A 26755-nucleotide genomic window follows, 5' to 3' on the forward strand; every position below is an offset into this window, starting at 1 on the left:
TTTTTTGGAATTAGGAAATATCTGGAGTAGAACCCTTTTCCCTGCTGATTCGGTGGAACCGGTCCCACGGCTCTGACCGACAGAAGGGTTGAGAGCTCTGACTCGAGTTTTCCTCTGTGCTCATCCCAGCTCCATAATGGATGGAATGGGTGGGAAGGCCAGGGGTGTTTTTGAAAAATTTAGACTAACCGTGGGTTACGATGGACAGTACCCACTGGTCCGTGGTGATTGGATGCCAATTTGTTGCAAAGTGGCACAGGCGGCCCCCCCACTGGAATATGGCGGCTACTCTCTGGAAAAGAGTCAAAATCCAGATGCAGGGCCAGCTTGTGGAGCTGGCTGTGATCTAGATGTTCTAGTCTGGCGTGCATGTCCCCTCTGAAGTGCCCGAGCCAGTCGGGGGCAGGAGAGTAATATCTGCGTGGCCTGTAGAATTGTTTCTTGGGTTCTCTACATCTGGCCCTGTGGATAAGATCCAGGCCCTGCGTCCTGATCTTATCCTCGAACAGGTTTGTCTCCGGTACAGGGTAAATCTGTCAGTTTGTCCTGCACTTCCGGGCGTAAGTCTGAGGTCTTAAGCCAGGCCCAGCATCTAGCACTGATGCCTGCTGCCGAGTTTCTGGATTCTGTTTCAAAAGAATCGTAGGCAGCCTTGACTTCATGTTTACCTGTCTCCATTCCTTTTTGTAGGATGGAGAACAAGGCTTCTTGTTGTTGCTGTGGTAATGTCTCCGCAATCTCCTGGACTTGTTTCCAGAGATTTCTATTATATTAGGTCAAGTATATTTGATATGCTGCAATTCGCGATGTCAACATGGACCCTTTGAAAATTCTTCGTCCCAATGCAGCCAATGCTTTCTGTTCCTTACCGGGAGGACGGACTGAATCAAATCATGGTGAACCTAGAAGATGTGGTAGGCCTGATTGACAAACTGAAGAGTAGTAAATCACCTGGACCGGATGGGTATACACCCCAGAGTTCTGAAGGAACTAAAAAATGAAATTTCAGACCTATTAGTAAAAATTTATAACCTATCATTAAAATCATCCATTGTACCTGAAGACTGGAGGATAGCAAATGTAACCCCAATATTTAAAAAGGGCTCCAGGGGTGATCCGGGAAACTACAGACCGGTTAGCCTGACTTCAGTGCCAGGAAAAATAGTGGAAAGTGTTCTAAACATCAAAATCACAGAACATATAGAAAGACATGGTTTAATGGAACAAAGTCAGCATGGCTTTACCCAAGGCAAGTCTTGGCTCACAAATCTGCTTCACTTTTTTGAAGGAGTTAACATGTGGATAAAGGTGAACCGGTAGATATAGTATACTTGGATTTTCAGAAGGCATTTGACAAAGTTCCTCATGAGAGGCTTCTAGGAAAAGTAAAAAGTCATGGGATAGGTGGCGATGTCCTTTCGTGGATTGCAAACTGGCTAAAAGACAGGAAACAGTAGGATTAAATGGACAATTTTCTCAGTGGAAGGGAGTTGGTCAGTGGAGGGCCTCAGGGATCTGTATTGGGACCCTTACTTTTCAATATATTTATAAATGATCTGGAAAGAAATACGAGTGAGATAATCAAATTTGCAGATGACACAAAATTGTTCAGAGTAGTAAATCACAAACAGATTGTGATAAATTGCAGGAAGACCTTGTGAGACTGGAAAATTGGGCATCCAAATGGCAGATGAAATTTAATGTGGATAAGTGCAAGGTGATGCATATAGGGAAAAATAACCCATGCTATAATTACACAATGTTGGGTTCCATATTAGGTGCTACAAACCAAGAAAGAGATCTAGGTGTCATAGTGGATAACACATTGAAATAGTCTGTTCAGTGTGCTGCGGCAGTCAAAAAAGCAAACAGAATGTTGGGAATTATTAGAAAGGGAATGGTGAATAAAACAGAAAATGTCATAATGCCTCTGTATCGCTCCATGGTGAGACCGCACCTTGAATACGGTGAACAATTCTGGTCGCCGCATCTCAAAAAAGATATAATTGCGATGGAGAAGGTACAGAGAAGGGCTACCAAAATGATAAGGGGAATGGAACAGCTCCCCTATGAGGAAAGACTAAACAGGTTAGGACTTTTCAGCTTGGAGAAGAGACGACTAAGGGGGGACTTGGAGAAGAGACGACTAAGGGCAGACTGGATGGGCCATTCGGTCTTCTTCTGCCGTCATTTCTATGTTTCTATATGATAGAGATGTTTAAAATTATGAGAGGTCTAGAACAGATAGATGTGAATCGGTTATTTACTCTTTCAGATAGTAGAAAGACTAGGGGGCACTCCATGAAGTTAGCATGGGGCACATTTAAAACTAATCGGAGAAAGTTCTTTTTTTACTCAGCCCACAATTAAACTCTGGAATTTGTTGCCAGAGGATGTGGTTAGTGCAGTTAGTATAGCGGTGTTTAAAAAAGGATTGGATAAGTTCTTGGAGGAGAAGTCTATTACCTGCTATTATGTTCACTTAGAGAATAGCCACTGCCATTAGCAATGGTAACATGGAATAGACTTAGTTTTTGGGTACTTGCCAGGTTCTTATGGCCTGGATTGACCACTGTTGGAAACAGGATGCTGGGTTTGATGGACCCTTGGTCTGACCCAGTATGGCATTTTCTTATGTTCTTATGAGCAGAGGAATGTGGACGTGATCATTTAGCCTTTTTCTGAGCTGATTCCACAACTACAGAGTGGTGGGACAGCTGGCTTTTCTGAAAACCTGGGGCTTTTTAACCAGGTAGGAAGCATTTGTCTTTTTATTGACTGGGGGTACCGTACCTGGATGTTTCCACAGGCGGTGCATGAGGTCCAAAAGAACTTCATGTACCGGTATTGCCATTATTTCTTTTGGAGCATCTACAAATTGTAAGACCTCCAGCATTTTATGGCGAGCATCTTCCTCCATGACCAGTGTTAAAAGGTGTAGTCTCAGACATCTGATAAAACTGGCAAAGGAGAGGTCTTCTGGAGGAGATCTTCGCCTTTCCTCCAGTGGTGAAGGCTCTGAGAGAAAGTCCTCAGATGTCTGACACGAATCATCTGAGGATGCATCGTCCCATGGATTATAGGGACTTTCTCCTTCTCCCAGTGGAGCTCCCGATGGAGGAAGCATACCAAAGCCGAGAGGGCGGGAAGGCATCAAGGGCATTGGCGCCAAGCACATCTCATCAGGGCAGATGAGATGTGCTTGGGTACCGGTAGCCCTGATATGGACGGTTCCCGTGGAGGGACGTGGCCGGGAATCGATCCTTCCTCCTCCGAGGAACCCAGTACTGGAATTGGGACCTGCGGAGGCCTCGATGGATGACTCGATGCCAGTGTGTCCGGTGGCCGAGGAGTCGATAAGGCATCGATGAGTGAATCGAGGCACTTGAGGAGTGGTGCCAATGAGGAAGCCGGTTCCGGGGCCGGTATGGGGCCAGCGCCGACGGCAACTGGAAGCCTCATTAAGGCTTTCAGCACTGCCTCTTGGACCATGTGGTCCAATTCCTCCCGGGAAGCCGGCATGGGTGGAATGGCAATCGAGGTAGCAGGCAGGCTAGGAATCCCCCGTGGAGGCTCTGTGCCTGGTACCAGTATCTGTGGGGAACGCCTAGGGGTCCCAGGTCCAGAGGAGTACGGGGGCTACTCTCCCCAGGCCCTCTTCACAGGCGGCTCGATGGAAGTTGATGCCGCTGTGGTATTGGTGCCGGCACCGGTCGGGGACGCCTGTCTGTGCCGGTGTTTCCCCTCGGAGCTCGGTCCGGTCTTTCCCCGGCACCAAGGACAATGACAGATGGTCACCCTATTCACGGTGCTCCTGGCGAATCGTCTCAGAGGTCAATGGCACTTGAACTGGCTTCGATGGAGCAGTATGTTTTGATGCAAACAACTGCTCCATTTTGTCCAGGCGAGTGCGACGGCCTTTGGGGGTCATTTGTGCACAACTAGAGCATCCACGAACATCGTGCAAGGGGCTTAAGCACATCACAGACTTCATGCGGGTCCATTATGGACATGGACCTCTGACACTGGGGGCATTTCTTAAACCCAGTCGCCATGTTAAAATTTGGCAGGCGCACAGTCGGTGACAGTCAGGCACTGAAGCGGTAAGCTGCTGGGAACTGACCGCAAGTACCGGAAAAAACACTTACCGAGCGGAGGGAACAGAGTGCGATGGGGGACCCAGATGAGGGATTTTTTTTAAGATAAACTTCAAATAGTTCTGTGAGGAAAGTTGTGAGAAATTTCTCACAGAGCTCCTAAACCACGAGGCAACTGCTGTGCAGGAAAAAAAAAAAAAGAGACTGAAGGGGACCCCTGCTGGCTGCAGGGTTAGTGGCACGCTGGGCATGCTCAGTGTGCCAGTCAAAGTTCTAGAAACTTTGACAAAAGTGTTCCGTGACAGGGCTCCATCTGACGATGTCACCCATACGTGAGGACTACCATCCTGCTTGTCCTGGGAGAAAGCATCTAGTTTGTTTTAAAAATTATATGCTTAAGTACGTACTATCAATGGCAGAGGTTGACATTATGAAATTTTTCTTCATGTGAATGTCCAAATAAAATAACATAGCTAGTTTATATTTTATGAGAAGGTAAAAGAAAACAATTTCTGCAACACGTCATTTGTGCTTTAAAATATCAGATAAGAAAAAACAAGATCTTTCAAAAGGTATGTTCACATCACTAATCTGTTAGTCCAGGGGTCCTCAAACTTTTAAAGAGAAAGATCACATAGGACATTTCAAATCATCAAAAAGGCTGGGGTGGAAGGAGGGGAGGTCCTCCTCAGTTTGAGCTTGGGGGGAGGGAAGGAAGGAGAGAGACCCTCAAGAGTTGTTTGCTGAGAAGGCTTGAGGGGGAGTCCATGTCTGGTCCTTTCGATGATTTGAAATGCTTCGTAAGGGGGAGGTAGGGTGAATTGTTCCGTGGGGTGTGGCAAGGCCAATAATATTATTTCTAGATTTCTTCAAAGTTGGCAACCCTGCCACATCCCATGCAAACTTGCCCTCTGCCTCCCCCCTTCTCCAATATCTGCCCATCTAGAGAAGTAGGGAAAAGGGAGGATGGATGAATGTGAGATAGGGTGTTTGTATGTGCTGCACTCTCACCCCCTTATACACTCTTGCTCCCCCCTCTACTTTTCCCTTTTCTCATCACTTTCTCCTACACCTTTCTCCCCTCTCTTGTGATATGAGAAAACAGTCCACTCTAGACACTAATCCAAGGGGACAGTATGATTTATTTTCTGTGTTATAAGAATTTCTGTACTCTGCACCTCCAAAGCCTGCATGGATAGGGGATGATGTCCATGCCTCCTCACTCAGAGCCCCAAAGAGACGGCAGTGTGATTGGGAGCTCCACGAACCACCATCTTTAACTAGCTGTCCCTGCCAGCTCCACAGAACCCAAAACTTGGTATTGCCAGTACCTTCCTCTACATGGCCTATAGCAACTCCCCTCCACAGTGGCCAAAACTTCTTTCAGGCTGAGCTGCAACTCTGTCTTTGGTCTAATTGGCTCCACCTGCGCTACTGACAGCAATGCATAATGCAGTCAGTTGTGGCTTTGCATGGCATGCCCTATCCACACTGCTCTGACATTAAGCCACCGGAACTTTTGATTTCAAATGTCTGAACTGGTAGTGCCAGTAGAATGTGTTCCCACTGCAAGTCAGATTAAGCACCTTCTGCCACTGCAGGCTGGATTAAGCTCCTTCTGTTGGGGGCTGCATGACATTCGGCCAAGGGCTGCATCTGGCCCTCGGGCAATAGCATAGGGACACCTATGTTAGTCATTGGGAGCTATCAGCATGTTCAAATACTATGTCCTGCTAGGCTGAATCACTTAGAATAGGATAAAACATAGGATTATAAGCAAGTAAAAGGTTTTACCCTCAGACCCTCGGGCAAAATCATGATTTTGGTCTTATCAGTTTTACTTGTTGCAATTAGTCTTTTTCTGAGTAGCTCTTACTCATGCAACTTAGCAACAATCACATGTCCTTAGTAACTATGGAACCATACTGGTTGACTGTAGAGGGCAGCACATTTCAATTCAGAAAATATTTAAAAGGCAACTGGCCTAAATTGCCTTGGTTTAAATTATTTTGGCATGTGAACTAATGATTACATTAAATTTGACCAGAACACTTGAAGCTCTGGAGGGTTTCCTCCAATGTCCCCTAAAATGACACATTCAGCATCTGCTGTGCCTAAAGCCAACACAAACCATGTAAGGTGGAGACAGGCACATCCATGCAGATAGAGAGGATAACCTTTCATTAACTTTTTTGTTGGTTCTCAGCTTAACCTACCCTTTCACATTCCTCTTCATGAATCCAACATAGTCCGGAACAGGCATATTTGTGAAACATCCTCAAACCAGTCTACAAAATACCTGCAATCAATATTCATCGGATACACTTGCATACATATTGGTCTAATCAAATTTGTTTGCCTCAGTACCAGATTTATTTGCGGCCTGGAAGAAGAATTATATTCCCGATCTGGATATTTAACCCTAAACTAAACATAGCTGATGAGGACATTAATTAGGTTTACAAAAATACAAAACTCCACTTCTCAAGGTGAAACCTGCTGCCTTCCTAGCAAAGAATGGATTTGAGCTCATTTCTCTGTCCAGAGTTCATCTTTCATATAAGGGGTTATTCAGCCATAGAACAGAAAGTCTAAAAGGCAAAGGACATGCACTGAAGAGTTTATTTGGAACATGCTACATGAATGGAAAAGGAGAAGCAAAGAAGTCATGCGGCACCTGAGTTAGTGAAGGTCCTGGAAAGGGCGGAAGTTGTTCTCCAGGCGGGGTACCAGCCGGAAGCTCTGTACTGACTGGAAGAACCTATAGATGGTGAATGGTAAAGGCAAGGCCATAAAAGACAATGGATTAGGCAGAAGTTACAAGAACACAGCTTTCTTTCAAACAGTACAAGAATCTTTAGAGTCTCAATGTTACATGTAAAGCAAGGAAAAGGCCTCCAAAAGAAACCGATTATACCAATAGAATGCTATCTGCACAAACAAACAAAAAAAAAATTTTTTCTACTAAAAATCTCTGGTGAAGCAGTGGATGTCACCTACACTCCTTTAACAGTCTTTCTCCTAATGGATTTCACTCAGAAGATGAACATCTTTCCCGTCTTGTTGAAGGGCAAGATTCATGCTCAGCTTTTTTTTTTTTTTTTTTTTTTTTTTTTTTTTAATATAACCTAGAAACTGCCTGCACTCAAATATTGGATTTGCTCAGGCAGGATGTCTCATATCATGAACAATTCACACCAACATCCACACAAGAAATGAAATGTTAGAAAGGGGCTTCAGTCAGTTTAGCTTTTTTTCTAACAGAGAACATGCATCATTCCATAATTTTCATTCCACTGTAGGAAGAAGGCATAAAAGTTGCATAACTAAGGTTAAAGAGCCTACAAAAGAAGCAATCAGGACAGAGGAAAAAAGTTCCACTCACTCCAACTCTAGACATAGAAGAAACAGTTCACCCCGTTAATGATCTCATGCAATATAGCTATATAAAAATAAGTATTTTCTATATTTTGGTCTAGCAATGTTCTCCTGTTCTTTTGGATTTTCAACTGAAACCTGCTTCTATTGGAACAAAGACACTAAGAACTTTCATTTGTAAATCTGGGCAGAGGTGGGTAAGCCCCTCCCATCCAGTCAGGTCATCACAATGACAATCCTCAGCTAAAGGTCTCATGCTGCAATTCCCTCTAAACTCCAGTATACAAACACCTTGAGTCTGTTCAACAGGTGTCTGTTGAGTGATGGCTAGACTTTCCTCCCAGTGACTGAATACTGCCTCTGTGGTACAGCCACAGTCGACTTGAGTAAAAGCCTGGCATGGGAATCAGACCTAGAGCACCTGTTTGCAAAAAGCTGGGTTATGCTTAATTACATCAATTCTACAAGATATCACCTCCTTTATTGATTTTTTTTTTAATTATGTATGTTTTATATTTTGTTGATCACCTACAATTAAGTATACTTGTTTTTTAAATTATTTTTTAAATGATCTACTAATAGCAGTTATGGAAAAAATTTTTAAGGAAAGAGAAGGAAGGTTTCATACAATTTTCTATATCACTACATCTAGTAGTGTATGCAATATAATCATTAATCGACCTCCTCCTGCCTGGTTTTTTTTTATATCTATACTATAGCATGTATTCAACTTTATTCTTTTGGTTTAAGAAAAATTTTGTGTGTCTCTTTACTATGAAAAAAACTTAGCAGTCAGTCATCCATGTCTATACGTCGTCTTCATGATTTTACGACTGTAGCAATTTTATCTTTCACCTGAACCGCTCTACAAACACCAAAGTCATTGATTGTTCATATGTTAAATACCAACTGAAACTACATTGAAAATTTTTCCCGGACTTATCTGAGTGTCTTTCTTTGTCCCAACAAGGCCTTGTTTCAGATCAAAAGATCCTTCATCAGGGGATTTTCATATGCTTCCAGTTCAAAGTCATGCGGCGCTTCACAAATTTATTTATCACATCTTCACGGTCACCATGTTGTATTTAACGCCCTTATTGCTGACTGCTTATATCTTATCCTCTTACTCCAAATATCACCAATCCCAATCCACGTCAACTCAACGTCATCTCGTTCATTTAAAAGAAACACACCTCAGTCAGATCCATCACGTTCACAAGATGTCCAATAGGCTTCTCCACGGTTCAGCGAATCAATGCCATCCATTTAAAGCAGAGCACCCCATTCCAGTTACTCATTCAGTCCGCTTGGTGACTGAGTTTGAAGCGTAAAAATCCAATAGGCTTCTCTGCGGTTCAGCAAATCGATGTGGCTACCGCCACGTACTGATGGCTTAACCTGATCAACGATCGCCCATTTTATTTGAGTAAAAGTATGCCAGTGCTGTACACAATGTGTAACTATCGGTGCTGTTAGTGTTTGCGTGTGTAAACGAGACTTGTGTTCATTTAATCTGAGCATCATGCTACGTGTGGTCCTCCCAATATATACCTTTGGGCACTCACAGATTAAGGCATATATTATATGATCTGAATTGCATGATGTCAGATCTACATTCCACTTTATATTTGGTTACCAGATCTATCCATATCCTGCCTTCAATGCAATTGATGCAATGCATGCATTGGCCACATTTGAAATGGCCTTTATCCACTTGTTCGATATTTTGCTGTGCTTGTGCATGAACAAGTCGATCTCGAATGGATGACTGACCGCTAAGTTTTTTCATAGTAAAGACAAAAAAAATTTTTTTAACAAAAAGAATAAAAGTTGAATACAAGTTATAGTATAGATATAAAAATATACCAGGCGGGAGGAGGTCGGTTAATGATTATATTGCATACACTACTGGATGTAGTGATATAGAAAATTGTATGAAACCTTCCTTCTCTTTCCTTAAAAATTTTTTCCATGACTATTAGTAGACCATTTAAAAAATTTTTTAAAAAAACCAAGTATACTTAATTATAGGTAATCAACAAAATATAAAACATACATAATTTTTCAAAAAAATCAATAAAAGGTGGTGATTGATATCTTGTAGAATTGAAGTTTAAGGTACATATCCCTCTAGATATTATTAATAGTGCATCTAATTTATTGGTATCTAATTTATTTATTAAACATTCCACAATCTCAGAGTACAGCTGTCCGATGTGGATCACATACCAAACAAAACACAAACATAGAAAACATTAAAACAATAACTAAAAAAAGACTAAAAATTCATTTAACAGAAATGAAGCAGCCTTTTACACCCTGTCCCCAGCCTATTGATAAACCTTGATGTAGAAAGTACAAGAAACAGTTATAAAATTCATACTAGCATCTGTATGGTTCAAAATTCTCCTAATGTCCTTACCGGTGTTCTGCTGAGTGGAGGTTTTGAAGGAGTTCCCACTTTCCCAGCTGCTGTAACGTTGCCTGGTACGGAAGGAATACTGACTGGGGTAACAACCTGCCCAGGAGTCACTACAGGTGTTACTACTGGCACACCTGTGGATACCAGGGGGAGACTGGTTGGTGGTACACTAGTAGTACTAGAAGCCATTGGTTTAGTTGCTCCAGCAGCTGTGGAGGGAACACCTGGAAGGACTGTTGTATCCAGTGGCAACAATGCATCGAGACAGGATGGTACATGTGGAGCTCCAACAGAACCATGTTCACTGAAGAGTGATCGCAATTTCTCTTCCAAAGTTTTTATATCATCAATGCCTTGAGCTTTGAGTTGAATGTCCACATCTAATTCCTGACAGTGGGTGTGAGGCTGATTAGGAAGCAAAGCTGGCTGAGGTTGGCTGTGTACCAAGGTCTGCTGCACAGCAGGCAGGTTGGAAACTGGATGTGCTAATGGCAGGGGACCAAGTATTGGAGCCTGTGATAGAATGGGTGTAGAGATGGAACACACAGCTTGAGGCTGGATAGGAGTTATTGTTGCTGATGGAGGTATAAGTAAGGAGTGTGCCACAGCCGGTTGAGTTACTGATATTGACATGCCTGCTGCCGCCACTGCTGCATAGGACAGTGGTGCAGAGATGGGCAGGGACAGCCCTGCTGTGCCGCTCATCAGTGCAGTATCCACTGACCTTTGTCCGCTTTCAGGCTGGGGATGTAGTGTACTCACAGCAATGGTTTCTGTTAGACTGGGGGCAGAAATACTGCTGCTGAGCTGGACAGGTGCTTGAGACTGGAGACTAGGAAGAAGAGGTGGTGAGACTGATGTTTGAGGAACTATCCCAGCTACACTTCCTGCAATCTTTTGTGAAGGTGGCGATGTCAATGGCTGGGATGTAGCTCCTGTTACACTAACAATAGGACCAACTCCTCCAGCAGTCTGATGAGTTGCTGGTGATGTCACAGTGCTAGCAATAGGAACTCCTCCTCCAATCAGTGGAAGAGTAGGCAATGATGTCATAGGTAAAGAACTAACTGCAGGGTCAACAACACTAGACATGACACTGCTACTTACAGGCTGGACAGACAGAGATATTGGTGAGGGAGAGATGGAACTTGAGACCATGGTGCTTGGAGCAACTCCAGTAATAACCTTTTCAGTAGGTTGAGTAGGAACAGACTGAGTTATGGGTTGATATATTTCTGTAAGTAAATCGTTTGTGAGGGGTACAGATGCTGAAGGAAGAACACCGATAGTGGTTGGTAAAATTCCAGGCGTGCTAGTCACAACAGGCATGACTGGTTGAAAAGGTGGCATGATTTGGTTAAAGACTGGAGGAGCTGTGCTAGGTCCTTCTGCAATCTGGGCATGTCTGAGCTCACTGAAAGCCTGTTGAAGGCTTACTGAAGATGCAGAATGAGACATGTTTATTCCAGGGCCATGGGAGACTGGAGCTGAAGAAAACAAGGAAAAAAAGTCAAGTAGTTTGACAACTGTACTTGCAAGCCTTTAACACTCAGATAAATGCAGGCATGGGCCAAAAATGGGGTTGTGGCCATGAAACAGCTGAGGATGACAAGTTTGGGCTGCCAGACACGAAACCCTGTGGGTAAAATCTTGACTAAGGAGTAACCAGAACTTCTTTTCTACCAGAAGGCTATATCACATTATGACACAGACATTATAGAATTTTAAAAATCTTCAACTGTAAACTTACTTATATCTGGAATTTCCTTGGGTAGTGGGACTGAGGGAGTAAAAAACTTTTGTTCTCGTAATCGACTCTCTGGGACAGGACTGACAATAAATCGTCTTCCAGCAGAATGCACTACCTGAGTAGTGGAATGTGGAGGAAAACCTTGAGTAAAAGAGAAAAAATATTAACCCACTTGCTTTCGTTGTTAGAATGATAAAGTGAAGTTGCTTACTTATAACAAATGCTCTCTAAAGACAGCAATTCAATCATATAAGTGTGTCACATGACTGCTGGTAGCAGCAAATGAACAGATTCCAGAACTTTCTGAAAAAAGGTCTCTCTGTGTTCTTGCACAGTTCCTGCATCATCATAGCCCTGCAGATTTCTTCAGGTCCATATAACTGACTTAGGGGAGAAAAACCTCGAGAGAGGTTGGAGGGAATGTTTTATTGATGAAATGCTATCTTCAGAGAATACCTGTTACAAGTAAGCACTTTCACTGAAGACAAGCAGAGTCATCAAGTCAAACAAATTGGATTCTTTAGTTAAGGGTTATCTTCAAGGAAAAGAAGAGATAACCTCTGCTCTTTTAAAAACAGGGAAGACACCTCAAAGTTATAAAATGGGCCATAGGAGGGATAAATTGGGCTAGTCCCCTTCAAAGACTGTGGAGAATAGACAGTCCAAATTTCAACTGAAGCCCTGCATGAATCTGATAAGTAGTCTGTACAGAAATGCAGTATGTGTCTATAAGATGTTATTTATTTAACACTTTTTTAAACCGACCTTCATAGTAATAACCATATCGGATCGGTTTACATTGAACAAGGGTATAAACTGAAGCGACAACTAAAGTAATTAAACAATAGAGGTGAATAAGGCAAAGTTACATTCAACAAGGAGTAAAGAACTTGGAAGCTTAAATAGCTGGAAAGAAGGTAAGGCAGGTAGTAATTATAAAATAATACAATAGAGAATACGGGTTAAAGCTTAATGTGCTTTAACCTGGAAGTGTCAGAGTCCATCGTTCAGGAAGATAAAAGACCATCGTCCAGGTAAGAATAAGGGCAACTTATTCTTACCTGGTGATACGTGCCAGTTACACCGAGATGAGCTTAATAGAGAAATTCTGGGATCATGAACGTTGGCTTATTCCTTTATGGATGTGGCACCCAAGTTGTGGAATCAGCTATTTAAAGATTAAAGACCAGAAAGATTATGGATTATTTTGAAAAGCTTTAAAGACTTGCTTTTCTGGGCAGATATTAACATGTTTTGCTTCAGAAAGCTATGGACAGTGGGTGTTGAGGATAGGGATGGTCACTGCTGATCCAGTAGGTGGGGGGAGGAAGCTTTATGCTTGGGTTTTTATTTTTGTTGTTGGGTTGTATGGTATAGGGTCAGGATTGCCGAGTGTGTGAAGGTTGATACCTTATTTTGATATTTTAAGTTTTTATTATGTGAAGTCATCCGCTTTGTTCAAATTTCTTTGAGAAATGTAGAATATAAGAATGGAAATTAAACAGATTTTAGGCTACACTTTGAAAAGTGTAGAAGTTTGTGTGTGGGACAAGAGACCTCGAGTTTTGCCCTCACACTAGATAGATCACCTCCATTTAAAACTAAGACCTCCTTGATGGATTTCCTTCTAGATGAAGAAATGTATTCTTACCTGATAATTTCCTTTTCTTGAGTCCAGGCAGATCAGTCCAGATGAATGGGATATAGTCATCGACCAGCAGATGGAGACAGAGTTAAACACGTTCTCCGTCACCCTTTACAGGTATCTGTGTAGACCTTAGCCTGCCAGTATTATCTGTAACATGCTAACATTTAGTGATGCCGTAACACTAGAAAGCTTCCAACAATATAGAAATATTTCAACTAGGATATATAACATGAACATATTGGAACAAAAAAAAAAAAGACAACTTGCACATCTGCAATTCTTGGTGATACCCGCCAGAGCCTCTCTCTGAACACAGAAATCCACTGACTAAAACTAAGATGTGTTTTGGCAAAAGACTGGGAGGATTCTGGATTGGTCTGCCTGGACTCAAAAGAAATCTATCAGATAAGAGTACATTTTTTCTTCCTCTTCATCCATGCAAACCAGCCCAGATGAGCGGGGATGTTCCCAGGCTACTCCTGGGATACTGCCAAATGCACTCAACACCTCTGCAGCAAAAGCAGCTTTCTTCTTTGGGTTGCACATCCAAACAATAATGCTTTGAAAAAGAATTTAAGGAAGACTGCATCGCCACCTTACAAATCTATTTAATCCACTGCATCATCATAGTTTTTCATGCTGCCTCACTTTTATGCTCACCAGCATACAAACCAAATGAATGATCACATTTCCTGAAATTGTTTTAAGTATCTCAGCAGAATTATGCGAACATCCAAAGAATGCAGTGTAGCATTATCCCTGCGTTCAGCATGCCTACTAAAGGAAGAAGATTGCCTAATTCAGATGAAATACCAACACTACCTTTGGAAGAAAGGAGGGAACCATACAAGTTGACTTATTTGAGAAAATATCAATAATGGCTCTCTACAGGACAAGGTCTGCAGTTCTGAAATCAGTTTGGCTGAACAAATTGCCACCAGAAAAACCACCTTCAACATAAAAATCCTTAGGGAAATCCTCTTAAGAGGTTTAAAATGGGAATCTGTTAAGACAAATAAAACCAAGTTAAATCTCAAGGAAGAACTGAATCCCTGAAAGATGTGTGAAACCCCTTTCAAAAAACAGGAAACATCCAGATGAACAGATAAGGGTCTCCCCTGAACACACCCTCTAACATACAGTAGTAGGTACCTGTAACTTCAAAAAGAGTTAAGCTAGCCTCTTCACTACACCATCCTATAGAAAGTCAAGAATACAAGGAATTGAAGCACTCTTGGGAACTACCTGCTTATTACAGCACCAATGCTCAAAGGCCTTCCAAGTTCAGACATACGCTAAGGACAGACGTTTTCCTCACTTTCAAAAAAAGCGAATCCATTAACTGTAGGGAGAAACCCTTAACTAAAATGAGATCTCTCAAAGACCAGGCCATAAGACAAATCAATTCAGGTCTTCGTGAAGAACCAACCCCCTGAAAGAGAATTCCTGCCCTGAGGAAGTTGCAAGGGACTCCTGTCCAACAGACAAACTAGATTTGCATAATCGATGTCTTAGCCAATCTGGAGCCACCAGAATTACCAATAGAAAATCCTCTGGAGAACTCTTCCTATCATAGGCTACAGAGGAAATATATACAGGACTGACCTTCAGCCAATCCTGAACCAAGGCATCCAGATCTGACAATCCTTTTCCCTCCAGTGACTGAAGAAACTTCACACTTTCACATTCCTGGAGGCAGCCATTAAATCTATCACTGGAGTGTCCCATCGGTGCACTATCTGAACACTACTTGAGGCGTGGACCACTCCCCTGGATTGTTTCAGCTGTGAAAATCTGCCTGTATGTTCTCCACTCCAGCTATGTGCAAGGCAGAGTGACATTTTAGATTTTCCTCTGCTCACTGAAGAAACAGGTCCATCTCCAATATCCAAGGACTCTTTGTGCCTCCCTAATGATTCACATAGGCTACTGCTACAGCAGTGTCTAATAAAATTCTGACCGCTTGACTTCTGAGGAGAACCAGCAGTCAAAAACCCATTTCTTTCATCTCGCATTTAGCCGTCCTCCCTTACGCATAGTGTGCATTTGTAGATGCAGTCTGCTTTGTCTTTGTTTATGCATTGAATTTTATTTGTATTACGTATTTATATATATTAATATATGTATGATTGCAACCTGCTGTGAACTACGGAGCACACAGGCTATACATTTTCTGAATTAAACCACAAAATGCACGAGAGCCAACCAAATCACCCTGATCTCCAAAACAACTGATGGACCAGCTTGCCTCCTTCTGACCACAAGTTCTGTTCAGTCTGATCCAGAATGAACTCCCTAACCAGAAAGGCTGGCAACTTATGTTCCATACCAGTGAGTCCAACTCCACGCCTCTCTCCAAGGACTCTGATTTCAACCACCAGCACATTCTGATCTTTATTTGCAGTGACACCAGAAGCCTGAAAATAATTCTGAGACTAAGGATCCCAGTTAGTCAGCAACACCCTTTAAAGAGGGCTCATATGTATGCTCTTGCCCAGGGGACTACATCCAATGTCGCTGTCTTAAGCCCAAAAGGTATAGGTAATTACACACTGTTGGGTACCTGATCAAGCCCCACGAAAACTTGCAGCTTTTGAATCCTTTGACTTATCAACTGAACACGTCTTGTTCTTGTGTTGAACACAGCTCCAAACTACTTTAATGTCTGCGATGGAACTAGACTGCCCTTGGAGAAGTTTACTCAGCCTAATTTTCGCAAAAATAAATAAATAAATAAACCAGCCACACAACACACTCTCCTGTTCCAATTTCTTTCTGATTAGCCAATCATCCAGGTAAGGGTGAACTAAAATGTCTTGCTTTAACATTACTGCCACCACCATTATTTTTTTTTTTAATTTTGTATTTATAGAATTTTTAACAGAAATCCAAGCAAAATAAACTTGCACAGAAACAACATATAGAGATCCACATTATAATAGGAAACAATGTTTCAAGCAATCATAAGCTCTCTCATACTCTGTCAGCCCACAACTGGGGGGAATTCCAAGCTAGAAAATAGAGAAAAATAAAAAAAAAAAAAAAAAGAGACACCAAATGGTAAGGAAGGTACTCAAAAAATTTTAAACACCATTATCATGGAAAATCTCTAACCTGTGACACAGGGAGCAGATCCCTGTGAGAGTCTAGCATTGAAAAATAAAGACAATTGGTAGGGCTCAAAAAACACATAAGAACATGGCATTCTGGGTCAGACCAAGGGTCCATCAAGCCCAGCATCCTGTTTCCAAAAGAAGCCAAACCAGGCTACAATTACCTGGCAAGTACCCAAACACTAAGTAGATCTCATGCTACTCATGCCAGTAATAGCAGTGGCTACTCTCTAAGTCAACTTGATTAATAGCCGTTAATGGACTTCTCCATGAACTTATCCAAACTTTTCAAAAACCCTGCTACACTAACTGTACTAGCCACATCCTCTGGCAACAAATTCAAGAGCTTAATTATGCGTTGAGTGAAAAATAATTTTCTCCAATTAGTTTTAAATGTGCTCCTTGCTAACTTCATGGAGTGCCCCCCTAGTCCTTCTATTATCCAAAAGAGTAAATAACCAATTCACATTTACCCGTTCTAGACCTGTCATGATTTTAAAGACCTCTATCGTATTCCCCTCGGCAGTCTCTTCTCCAAGCTGAATAGTCCTAACCACTTCAGTCTTTCCTCATAGGGGAGCAGTTCCATCCCCTATATCATTTTGGTCGCCCTTCTCTGTACCTTCTTCATCGCAACTATATCTTTTTTGAGATGCGGCAACCAGAATTGTACACAGTACTCAAGGTGTGGTCTCACCATGGAGCAATACAGAGGCATGACGACAATTTTCCGTTTTATTCACTATTCCCTTCCTAATAATTCCTAACATTATTTGCTTTTTTGACTGCTACAGTGCACTGAGCTGATGATTTCAATGTATTATCCATTATGATGCCTAGATCTCTTTCCTGGGTGGTAGCTACTAATATGGAACCTAACATCGTGTAACAGCATGGATTATTTTTCCTTATATGCATCACCTTGCACTTGTCCACATTAAATTTCATCTGCTATTTGGATGCCCAATCTTTCAGTCTCGCAGCTTCCTCCTGCAATTTATCATGATCTGCTTGTGGTTTAAGTTCTCTGAATTTTGTATCTGTAAATTTGATTACCTCACTTGTATTCCTTTCCAGATCATTCATAAATATATTGAAAAGCACCCTTTTGAAAATTTAGTTTTAGAGCTGCAGATTTACATATTGCCCCCGTTCCAGTCATTCAAATTTGATACTGTTATGATCACTATTGCCAAGTGGCCCCACCACAGTTACCTCTCTCACCAAACCTTGCATTCCACTAAGAATTAAATCTAAAATAGCTCCTTCTGTCGTTGGTTCCTGAACCAATTGCTTCATGAAACAGTTTATTCCATCCAGGACATGCTAGAGACAAAAAATTCCTGATGTTGCATTTACTCAGTAAATACTGGGGTAATTGAAATCTCCCATTATTACTGCACTGTCAAATTGGTTAGCTTCCCTGATATCTTAGCATTTCATCATCTGATCATTTTGGCCAGGTGGACGATAAGTGTATACTATCACTATACTCTTACCCAACATACATGGGATTTCTACCCATATAGATTCAACTGAGCATGGTCTCTTATGACCTTTATCCTGTTGGACTCTATACGTACCCAGACAAAGTGCTATACCCCCACCAAGTTGATCCTCCCTATCATTGCGGTATAATTTGTACCCTAATAGTACTGTCCCATTGATTATCCTCCTTCCACCAGGTCTCTGAGATGCCAACTATGTCAAACTCATCATTCACTGCTATACATTCTAACTTTCCCATCTTACTACTTCTGGCATTAGCAAACAGACATTTCAAAGTGTGTTTTTTTTGTTTGTATTAACCTTCTTTTCAGTTGATAGGGATAATTTGGAATTCTTTAGCTCCCTTAAATTTAACTACACTCTTGAAGGGAAAATAAAGCCATAACAGAGCTCCCAGCTAGTGACAGCCGGAGCATCAACAGAAAAAGCTCTCTCTTAGATTCGAGTTGCTTTAGCTACATCAGGAAACATTTGAACTTTCAGTCCTAAAATTAAATCATCCCTATTATGAAAAAACAATTTCAAAATGAAATCACAATCTGACTCAATAGCGAATGTTACTATTAAAATGGAGGATTCAGTTCCTTCTTCTGAAGATTCTTCAAGAAGTGAAGATAAGTGTGATAATTCTGATGGAGATATAGAATCCACTTTTTCTTGTGAAATCTTAGTATTTATTGGCAAATAAGACTTCAAAAACTGGGGGAATCAAATTTTCTGAGACTTTCAAATTTTCCATAAAATATCTATGCATCTCCAAAGGGGATAACCCATTTTTTCTTAGGAAAATTTATTCTCCTGATGTTTCGATGACAATTAACATTTTCCAAATTTTCCACTTTATTTTGCAAATACAAATGACCAGATTAAATGATTCCCTCCGAATTGTATAGAGTGGTTACTTTAGTTTCCAATTGTTCCATTCTTGGTAAAATTCCAGCTATAAGAGATTGAGAGTCTTGAACTATAGTAGATAATTCCTGATGGTGTGATGTGAATTGTGCCACTTGAAGAGAGCTTCATAATGGTTTCCCAAATTAAGTCTAATGTAATATTCTGGGGTTTAATTAGTGACAAAGAAAGTAACTGTTTTAGAAGCTCCCTCCGTAGTAAGCATAGGGTAGGAAAAATAGACAGGCGACCCTGCACATAAAGAAGGTTCACCAGAGTTGTGGTTCCTCAAATCAGGCATTTCCCAGCACAGACCCAGCTGATGCTGCAATGTCATCGGTTCGCGACAGAGCAACTCAGTCTCCGTCGATACAGATCACAGCAACCCCAGGTTGGGGAGACCTACAGCATTGCTCCAGAATAAAAGATAGCTGCAAGTCAGGGACTGCCATTAAACCATTGACTGCATGCTGTCCAGCGACTGCTCTATGGAGCACTGAGGGTCCCTGATCCGGAGATGTTGTCTGTCCATTGGGCTCTTCGGCACTGAGGTAGCAGACATTTCTGGGTACACTCGAGCCTTGCCCCTCTCTCTTGCCCATGGAAGAAAAGACAAAAAGAAAGGTAAGAACGCCAAGTTTTTATGGCAGCAAGAGGGGGGTCCCATGGAGTTGCTTCCTTTAGCATGCGGCCGTCTTGGAATCCACCCACCACCATTATCTTTGAGAAAGTCCATACAGGCATGGCTAAACCAAAAGGAAGAGCCTGAAACTGAAAATGCCCTCCTAGTAAGTTTTTATGTACCCTGCCCTGAACTTTGGAGGGACCACCACTCCCAGAGACAGAAGGTGCTCTAGGGTCACTTTTATTGTCTCTCTGACAAAATGACAGGGAGAAACCATAACAGTGTCAAACAGGACAGGAGAATTCAAAAGGGTTATGTCCAAGACCCATTGATCTTAAGTAACATGGATCCAACTTTAATATAACCCCCCCCCCTCCCAAAAAAAAACCCCCACAAAAACAAACCAGCACACACTTTAGCAGGCAACTACCACTCTTGGATCTAAGGTTGGGTGCCTCCAATACTCAGTGGGAACTACAAGAGGTACCTGCCACCCCTAAGGATCCTTCGTTTCCACCTTCTTTTGCCAGCTGATAGACATGAAATATGCCAAAAGGTCACAATCTTTGAGTGCAGTAGAGCCACTCCTGCCTGCCCCTCCTGGTGTCTCCAAACCTACTCTGGGCTGGAGATGCACGGAGAGAACCTTTAGGACTGTCCTCCAGTAATCTTGGGGCCTCTAATTCATCCCATTGGCAATGTTTCTTGATTCTGACCAAACAAGAGACTGGCTTTAGGAGGGAAGTTTCGTCAAAATTGGTCTTTGGTTATGAAATTGGTCAACTGAATCCACTTCAAAGAAGTCTCCGAGCTGCCACTGTGGACACCATACTCCTTACGAAAGTAAGCCAAATCAAAGGAGATAACAGTCAAATAAGCTAGCCCTGGCTCTAAGCCAGAGAGAAAACAACATTTTTGCACTGCCAAAAAATATAACCAAGGAGAACAAGTTTCAGGCCAAAAACCTGAGGATAAAAAGTAGATTCAAAATTAAGCTGGAGCGGATGAAGAAAATTTGCACACAACGGTCTTGGTGGAATGCAGCAGCAGCTCAGGAACTAACATGTGAACATGAAAAGGACCATTAGGCCTTTTCCCAAAAAGCTCTGGAAGAATTTATCCATTTGGTGCTGAGTGCAGTCATGTGAGCCACTTGTGTGACCTGGTGAACCTGCTTACCTTAAGAGAAAGATTAATACTTTTCAGCTGTCTCCCAATCAATATAGCATTCTATTGCAGTTAAGATATCTGGCTTCTGACAACTAGCAATGAGATATAATATGCAAGGGAAAGAAAACAGGACAGACAAAGGTAACTGGAAGTTTACCTATATGTTGTGGCAAGTAAGAAACAGGATCTGGTCTTCGGAAGTCGCCCTCTAATTTCTGAAAAACCAGAAACCGGGTTTATCACTGCTGTAGTAAATGTCAATATAGTCTTGCTCTTGGCTTTAGTTCATTTGTGTGAATCATGAATTTGCTGTGTTGATACACGAATTTTGTTAAAGCTCTCCATGGCAGAAAGTTGATATAGTGCTCCTTTTCCTACATAACGATCACTATATCTAATATCCATTGCAATACTGATAGAAGACAAGTTACAGCACTTCTAAGTAAGTTACTATCAATCAGAATGATGGCTATAATGCTAAAAATTGGCTTTCAAGAACAGCAGTATAAACTGTAGGCAAGACATGAAGAAAACCATCCTTAGTGGATGTAATGTACTTTCCATAAAGTACCTGGGAGTCTGTGTAGAAAGTATCATCCTTGGCTTGCATACTCTCCAATTCTTGATCTCCTTCTGGCTCCACGCTAACATCTTCACTCAGCATTTCATCTGCTTTCTCAATAATATCTCTGACTTGTTCTACAAAGGAGTCTCTTTCTGTTGACAGAATAAATTCATTTTGTACCTGGAGTAAAAACAAAAGGCTCACATGAATTGCTCTGGTGAACACAATGAAGTTAAAGGATAACAATGGAGAGAGATATGGATATTTTTGGTTCTCTCTCTTCTTTTGGGCTTCTAGCTCAGTTGGAACAGGCCTCTGATGGGCTATGGTGTCATAAGCCTTCATTTACAACAACCTCAGGAATCTTTTCCCCTATTTTATTAACAGTACTCCCCCTGACCAACTCATTTAGCCTAGTTATTACAGTGACAATCCTGCAAAAAAAAAACAAAACAAAAAAAACAAACCCCAAACAGGTCTTAAATCCAGCCACTAGGTGTCACCATTGTACCATATCAGAGGATCTGTTCTCTTCCTCACACCATTCCCAGGGTTGCAAATGCTGCTTCCACAGCATCCTCCGCCCCAGCCAATCCAGGGAAGGGGAAGACATGACTCAGGAAGCTAACCCATGTCTTTTGCATGATAGTGCACAGCACTTGTGAATGAGCCACCTGACTGACACCCAGGAATTTTTTTTTTTTTTTTTTTTTTAAACAAAGTTAACTGTCAGCAAATGGTAATCACATTCTAGAAAAGGTTGATATTTTGGAAATATCACTGGATCTAAAATAAAGTTTTTACTCTGGAGTACTACAATAGCAGGAACTTGATTTTTAATGTTACTGTAGTTCTGTGTATGATACAGCTAAAACTAGACATGGCATCCTAAGTATCACTAGAATCAACTACTCTTTAAAAATTAAACAGAAAAGGATGGTGAGATTTTACAGCAGCTCCAAAATCAAGCTCCTATAATCAGTGATTACAGGAAACATTTACATTAAATTTTTGACAGAATAAAATGCACAGCAGTCCACCGTGAAGGCAACAGTTACATAGCAGATCTGACATTGCTGAATTCAAGAGGCTAACTGCACTCACTAAGGGAAGACACGTATTTCATTAACTCTTACAAGGTGATCAGACTTCTATAAAATGGAATACTTTACTGAGCCCCCTGAATACATCTGAGATTAAGGAAATTGAATAGTTTTAAATTGTAGACAGAAGCAGTGAACAGGCTTATAATAAATGAAGACGGGGATTTGTCTAGACTTCAACTAGTATTTTACTGCCTACCTACAGACTATTTACTGCCAAGGCAATAAATCTGGAAAAGATTTCCACAAGAGAAACTGTATAGAAAGCAGAGTTGTTTACCTCTAACAGGTGTTCTCCCAGGACAGCAGGATGTTAGTCCTCACAGATGGGTGACATCATCAGATGGAGCCCTGTCACAGAAAACTTTTGTCAAAGTTTCTAGAACTTTGACTGGCACACTGAGCATGTCCAGCATGCCACCAACCCAGTGGCCACACGGGGTCCCCCTTCAGTCTCGTTTCAAAGCAGAAAAATTACGAGCGAAATTTCCGTGAGGTGGCAGGTGGGTTTCGTGAGGACTAACATCCTGCTGTCCTGGGAGAACACCTGTTACAGGTAAGCAACTCTGCTTTCTCCCAGGACAAGCAGGATGGTAGTCCTCATAGATGGGTGAATACCAAGCTACAGGCTGCCCCCGGAACACCCTAGGCCAACAAGCACACAATAACAAGCAATGGGTACAACAGGGGTGCTGCTGGCAACAACGGGGACAGTCTGAATCTCATACTGGGCCCCAGGTAAGGAGAGATGGGTTCTCACACTGGAAACACTTGGCGACCTTCCTTATCCAGACAGTAATGGGGCTGCGAAGGTGTGGAGGAAACTCCATGTCGCAGCCTTGCAGATTTTGGCAATAGGGACTTCCCGGAAGTGTGCAGATGCTGCCATAGCCCCGAGTGCGCTTTCACTTGGCCCTCGAGCGGAAGGCCTTCTTGCTGGTAGCAGACAGCAATACAGTCCGCCAATCAATTAGACAGGGCCTGCTTGCTCACCGCAACTCAAGTTTTGTTTTTTTTTAAATTTTTTATTTAACATAGAACAAGCATAAACTTGCTTAGAGATTTTCAGTACAGTAAAGCAATTATATAACAAAGGAATATTTAAATACATATATATCCATCATAATACTGTACTTATACAAAATAGAAGAAATATAGGAGGCAGCCCTGAGAATTAGAGTGTTACAATTACCATGAGAAAAACAAATAAGAATCAATGATTGTGAAAGGAGATCCAGCACTTTTACTCAGTACCAAGCCTACATGGGATACTTCAGGTGTGAGAATCTAGGAATACCCTTAGTTGAAGGGGATCAAACATATTTCTGGGCTTGCAATCTGATACAACACTTACAAGGGTATCGTAATTGAAACTGTGCTCCCAATTATATTGCTTCTGGGCGCATATTCAGGAAACTTTTCCTCCTGGTTTGAGTGCTTTTTGTAATATCTGTATAGCACCAGACCTTTTGCCCAAAAAATAAAATTTGCCTATTACGAAAAAGATGTCTGAATACATTATTTCTGTCCATCATAAATGCAAAAGATATTAGAAGGGATCTCCTTCTGGTCACAGTTGTCTCCTGTGACATCTCCAATAATTCGGTAATGTCTAAAGGAGATACTGGTTCATCCACAACTTCATGAGTATCCGTTACTTGGGGTAGATCCTCATCCAATCCTCATCCAGCAGCCTCTCATCCAATCTTCATCCAGCAGCCACTCTTCCAATCCTCATCCAGCAGCCACTCTTCCAATCCTCATCCAGCAGCCACTCTTCCAATCTTCATCCAGCAGCCACTCTTCCAATCTTCATCCAGCAGCCACTCATCCAATCCTCATCCAGCAGCCTCTCATCCAATCCTCATCCAGCAGCCTCTCATCCAATCCTCATCCAGCAGCCTCTCATCCAATCCTCATCCAGCAACCTCTCATCCAATCTTCATCCAGCAATCACTTCTCCATTCTTCATCCAGCAGACCACAATGTACACGGGCCTCCCAATTCCAATACTCCAGCACAGAACCTTTCTCACAGCAAAACACTCTTTGATCTCACCACCTCCCACCTACAAATCCCTTATCCCCATCATGATTTCCCCGTTTACCCAAACTTTAGGCCTAGCTCTCTTTTCTTTGATACTATTCAACGCACAATCACTCTCCAAGAAAACACTAATTCTCAACGACATTCTCTTGGACAAAAATCCTGACTTCTGCGCCATAACTGAAACATGGCTTAAACAAACGGATACCGCACTACTAAACCAACTTCCAACTCAAATCTACGATATCTTCTCTATCCCTAGAAAGAAAAAAAGGGGTGGAGGTATCCTCCTAGCAGCCAAAAAAGAGCTAAAAATCACCCAATTCCCAATCAACTCTCCATCAAAAATAGAAACAGGCCTATTCAAATCTGACAGTCTACAAATCCTTCTAATCTATGCTCCTCCAGGCCTTCTGGAATCCGATGCTTCACCCATCCTAGAATTAACAACAACTTACCTAAATCTGGAGCATCCCGCTATAATATTGGGAGATTTTAACTTACACGTCGACGACCCCATGCTCTCAACCAATTGCAAATCCTTCCTGACCGCCATGTCGGCCATAGGGTTCAAGCAGATCATAAATAAACCCACCCACAGAGCAGGTCACACCCTGGACCTAATATTCGTAAACTCTAGCATCTCTCACTCAACTCCACCCAAATGCCAACCTGTTCCCTGGTCTGACCATACTTTAATATCTTCCGCCTTTCTGCTAGAACAAATAAGCAAAAAACCTGTCCCACAACATGAATTCATTTACAGGAAATCTTGTACATCCGAGGAATTACACAATCATCTTGGCCCAGAACTCCCTCTCATAGACATCTCATCACCCAACTCAGCCCTCCACTCTTGGTCCATGATAACAGAAACTGCAGCCAACAATCTCTGTCCTCTGGCAACAAAAAAACTCGAACACAAGTCCTCCAAAAGACAACCTTGGTTTAAAGAAGAACTTCAAAAACTGAAACACTACCTCCGACAGAAGGAAAGCAAATGGCGAAAAACACCAACACAGACATCCCTCTCTGCTTACAAACTCGCACTCCACCAATACAAAAGCGCTACATTAAAAACAAAAAGGGACTTCTTTGCACAGAAGATCCACCATATTATCTTTGATTCCAAAGCCCTCTTTGCCTATGTATCTAATTTAACGCAAACCATGACTCCTGACATCCCTGCCAACCTAGCACAAGAAAAAGCAGAGGAGTTGGCCCTCTTCTTTAGCAACAAGATCTCCAACCTAATAACACAGCTGAGAACCAACACTTCAACGCCACCCAACACATACTTCCACCACAACAAAGACATTACTCTACAATCCTTCGAACCCATCACTAATTCTGAGATACTCTCTACACTGAAGAAAATGAAACCTTCATCTCACCCTTTAGACCACATCCCATCCAAACTTCTCCTGCTAATACCAGACACAATCTCCAATGCTCTGACAGACATTATTAACTGTTCTCTAGCACAAGGAATCTACCCGGACAACCTGAAGATTGCATCCATCAAACCGCTCTTAAAAAAACCCAACTTAAATCCTAATGATCCTACCAATTTCCGTCCTATATCCAATCTCCCTTTCATAGCTAAGGTAATGGAAAAATTAGTTAACTCCAGACTCTCAGACTACCTCGAAGAACATAAAATTCTGTTTCCATCTCAATATGGCTTCAGAAAAGCTTTAAGCACCGAATCACTGCTAATTTTACTGACCGACTACCTCATCATGGGCCTGGACAAAGGTCACACTTATTTACTGATCCTCCTGGACCTCTCAGCCGCCTTTGACACGGTTAACCACTCCACCCTACTAATTCAATTAGCAAAAATCGGAATAACAGGAACAGCACTATCATGGTTCAAATCGTTCTTAGGGAACAGAAAATACAAAGTCAAAATTCACAACAAAGAATCTCAACACTACTCTTCATCTACGGGAGTTCCACAGGGCTCCTCCCTTTCACCAACGCTCTTTAATATCTACCTGCTCCCTCTTTGCCAACTGCTAACCAACTTAAACCTTAAACACTTTCTGTATGCAGATGACGTCCAGATAGTCATCCCCGTCAAGGAATCATACACCAAAACTCTAGAATTCTGGGAAACTTGTCTTCAAAAAATTGATGGACTCCTCTCAAACCTTAATCTAATACTAAACTCTTCAAAAAGCGAACTCCTCCTAATTTCATCTGAAAACAGTAACATCGACACAAATCCTCCACCCAATTTACAAACTCCACAAGTAAGAAACTTGGGAGCTTTCATGGATAACAGGTTAAACCTAAAAGCATTCATAAATCAAACTACTAAGGACTGCTTCTATAAAATCCAAGTCTTAAAAAGAATAAGACCACTCTTTCATTTTCATGACTACAGAACTATTCTACAATCAATAATTTTTTCGAAACTAGATTACTGCAAC

General features: G+C 41.8%; 1 protein-coding gene across 1 annotated transcript in view; it reads right to left on the minus strand.

Moving 5' to 3' along the window:
- The window catches only part of WNK1 (WNK lysine deficient protein kinase 1), a 395379-nt gene that overhangs the window by 140624 nt on the left and 228000 nt on the right, over nt 1–26755 (minus strand). Inside the window, exons 17-21 of the mRNA XM_029597482.1 lie at nt 21175–21348; nt 20761–20818; nt 11648–11788; nt 9898–11384; nt 6775–6858 (exon numbers count right to left, since the gene is read on the minus strand). Coding sequence (XP_029453342.1) covers nt 6775–6858; nt 9898–11384; nt 11648–11788; nt 20761–20818; nt 21175–21348 — 1944 coding nt within the window. The remainder of the gene's footprint in view (nt 1–6774; nt 6859–9897; nt 11385–11647; nt 11789–20760; nt 20819–21174; nt 21349–26755) is intronic.

This window comes from Rhinatrema bivittatum, chromosome 4 (assembly GCF_901001135.1).
Source record: "Rhinatrema bivittatum chromosome 4, aRhiBiv1.1, whole genome shotgun sequence".
NCBI lineage: Eukaryota > Metazoa > Chordata > Amphibia > Gymnophiona > Rhinatrematidae > Rhinatrema > Rhinatrema bivittatum.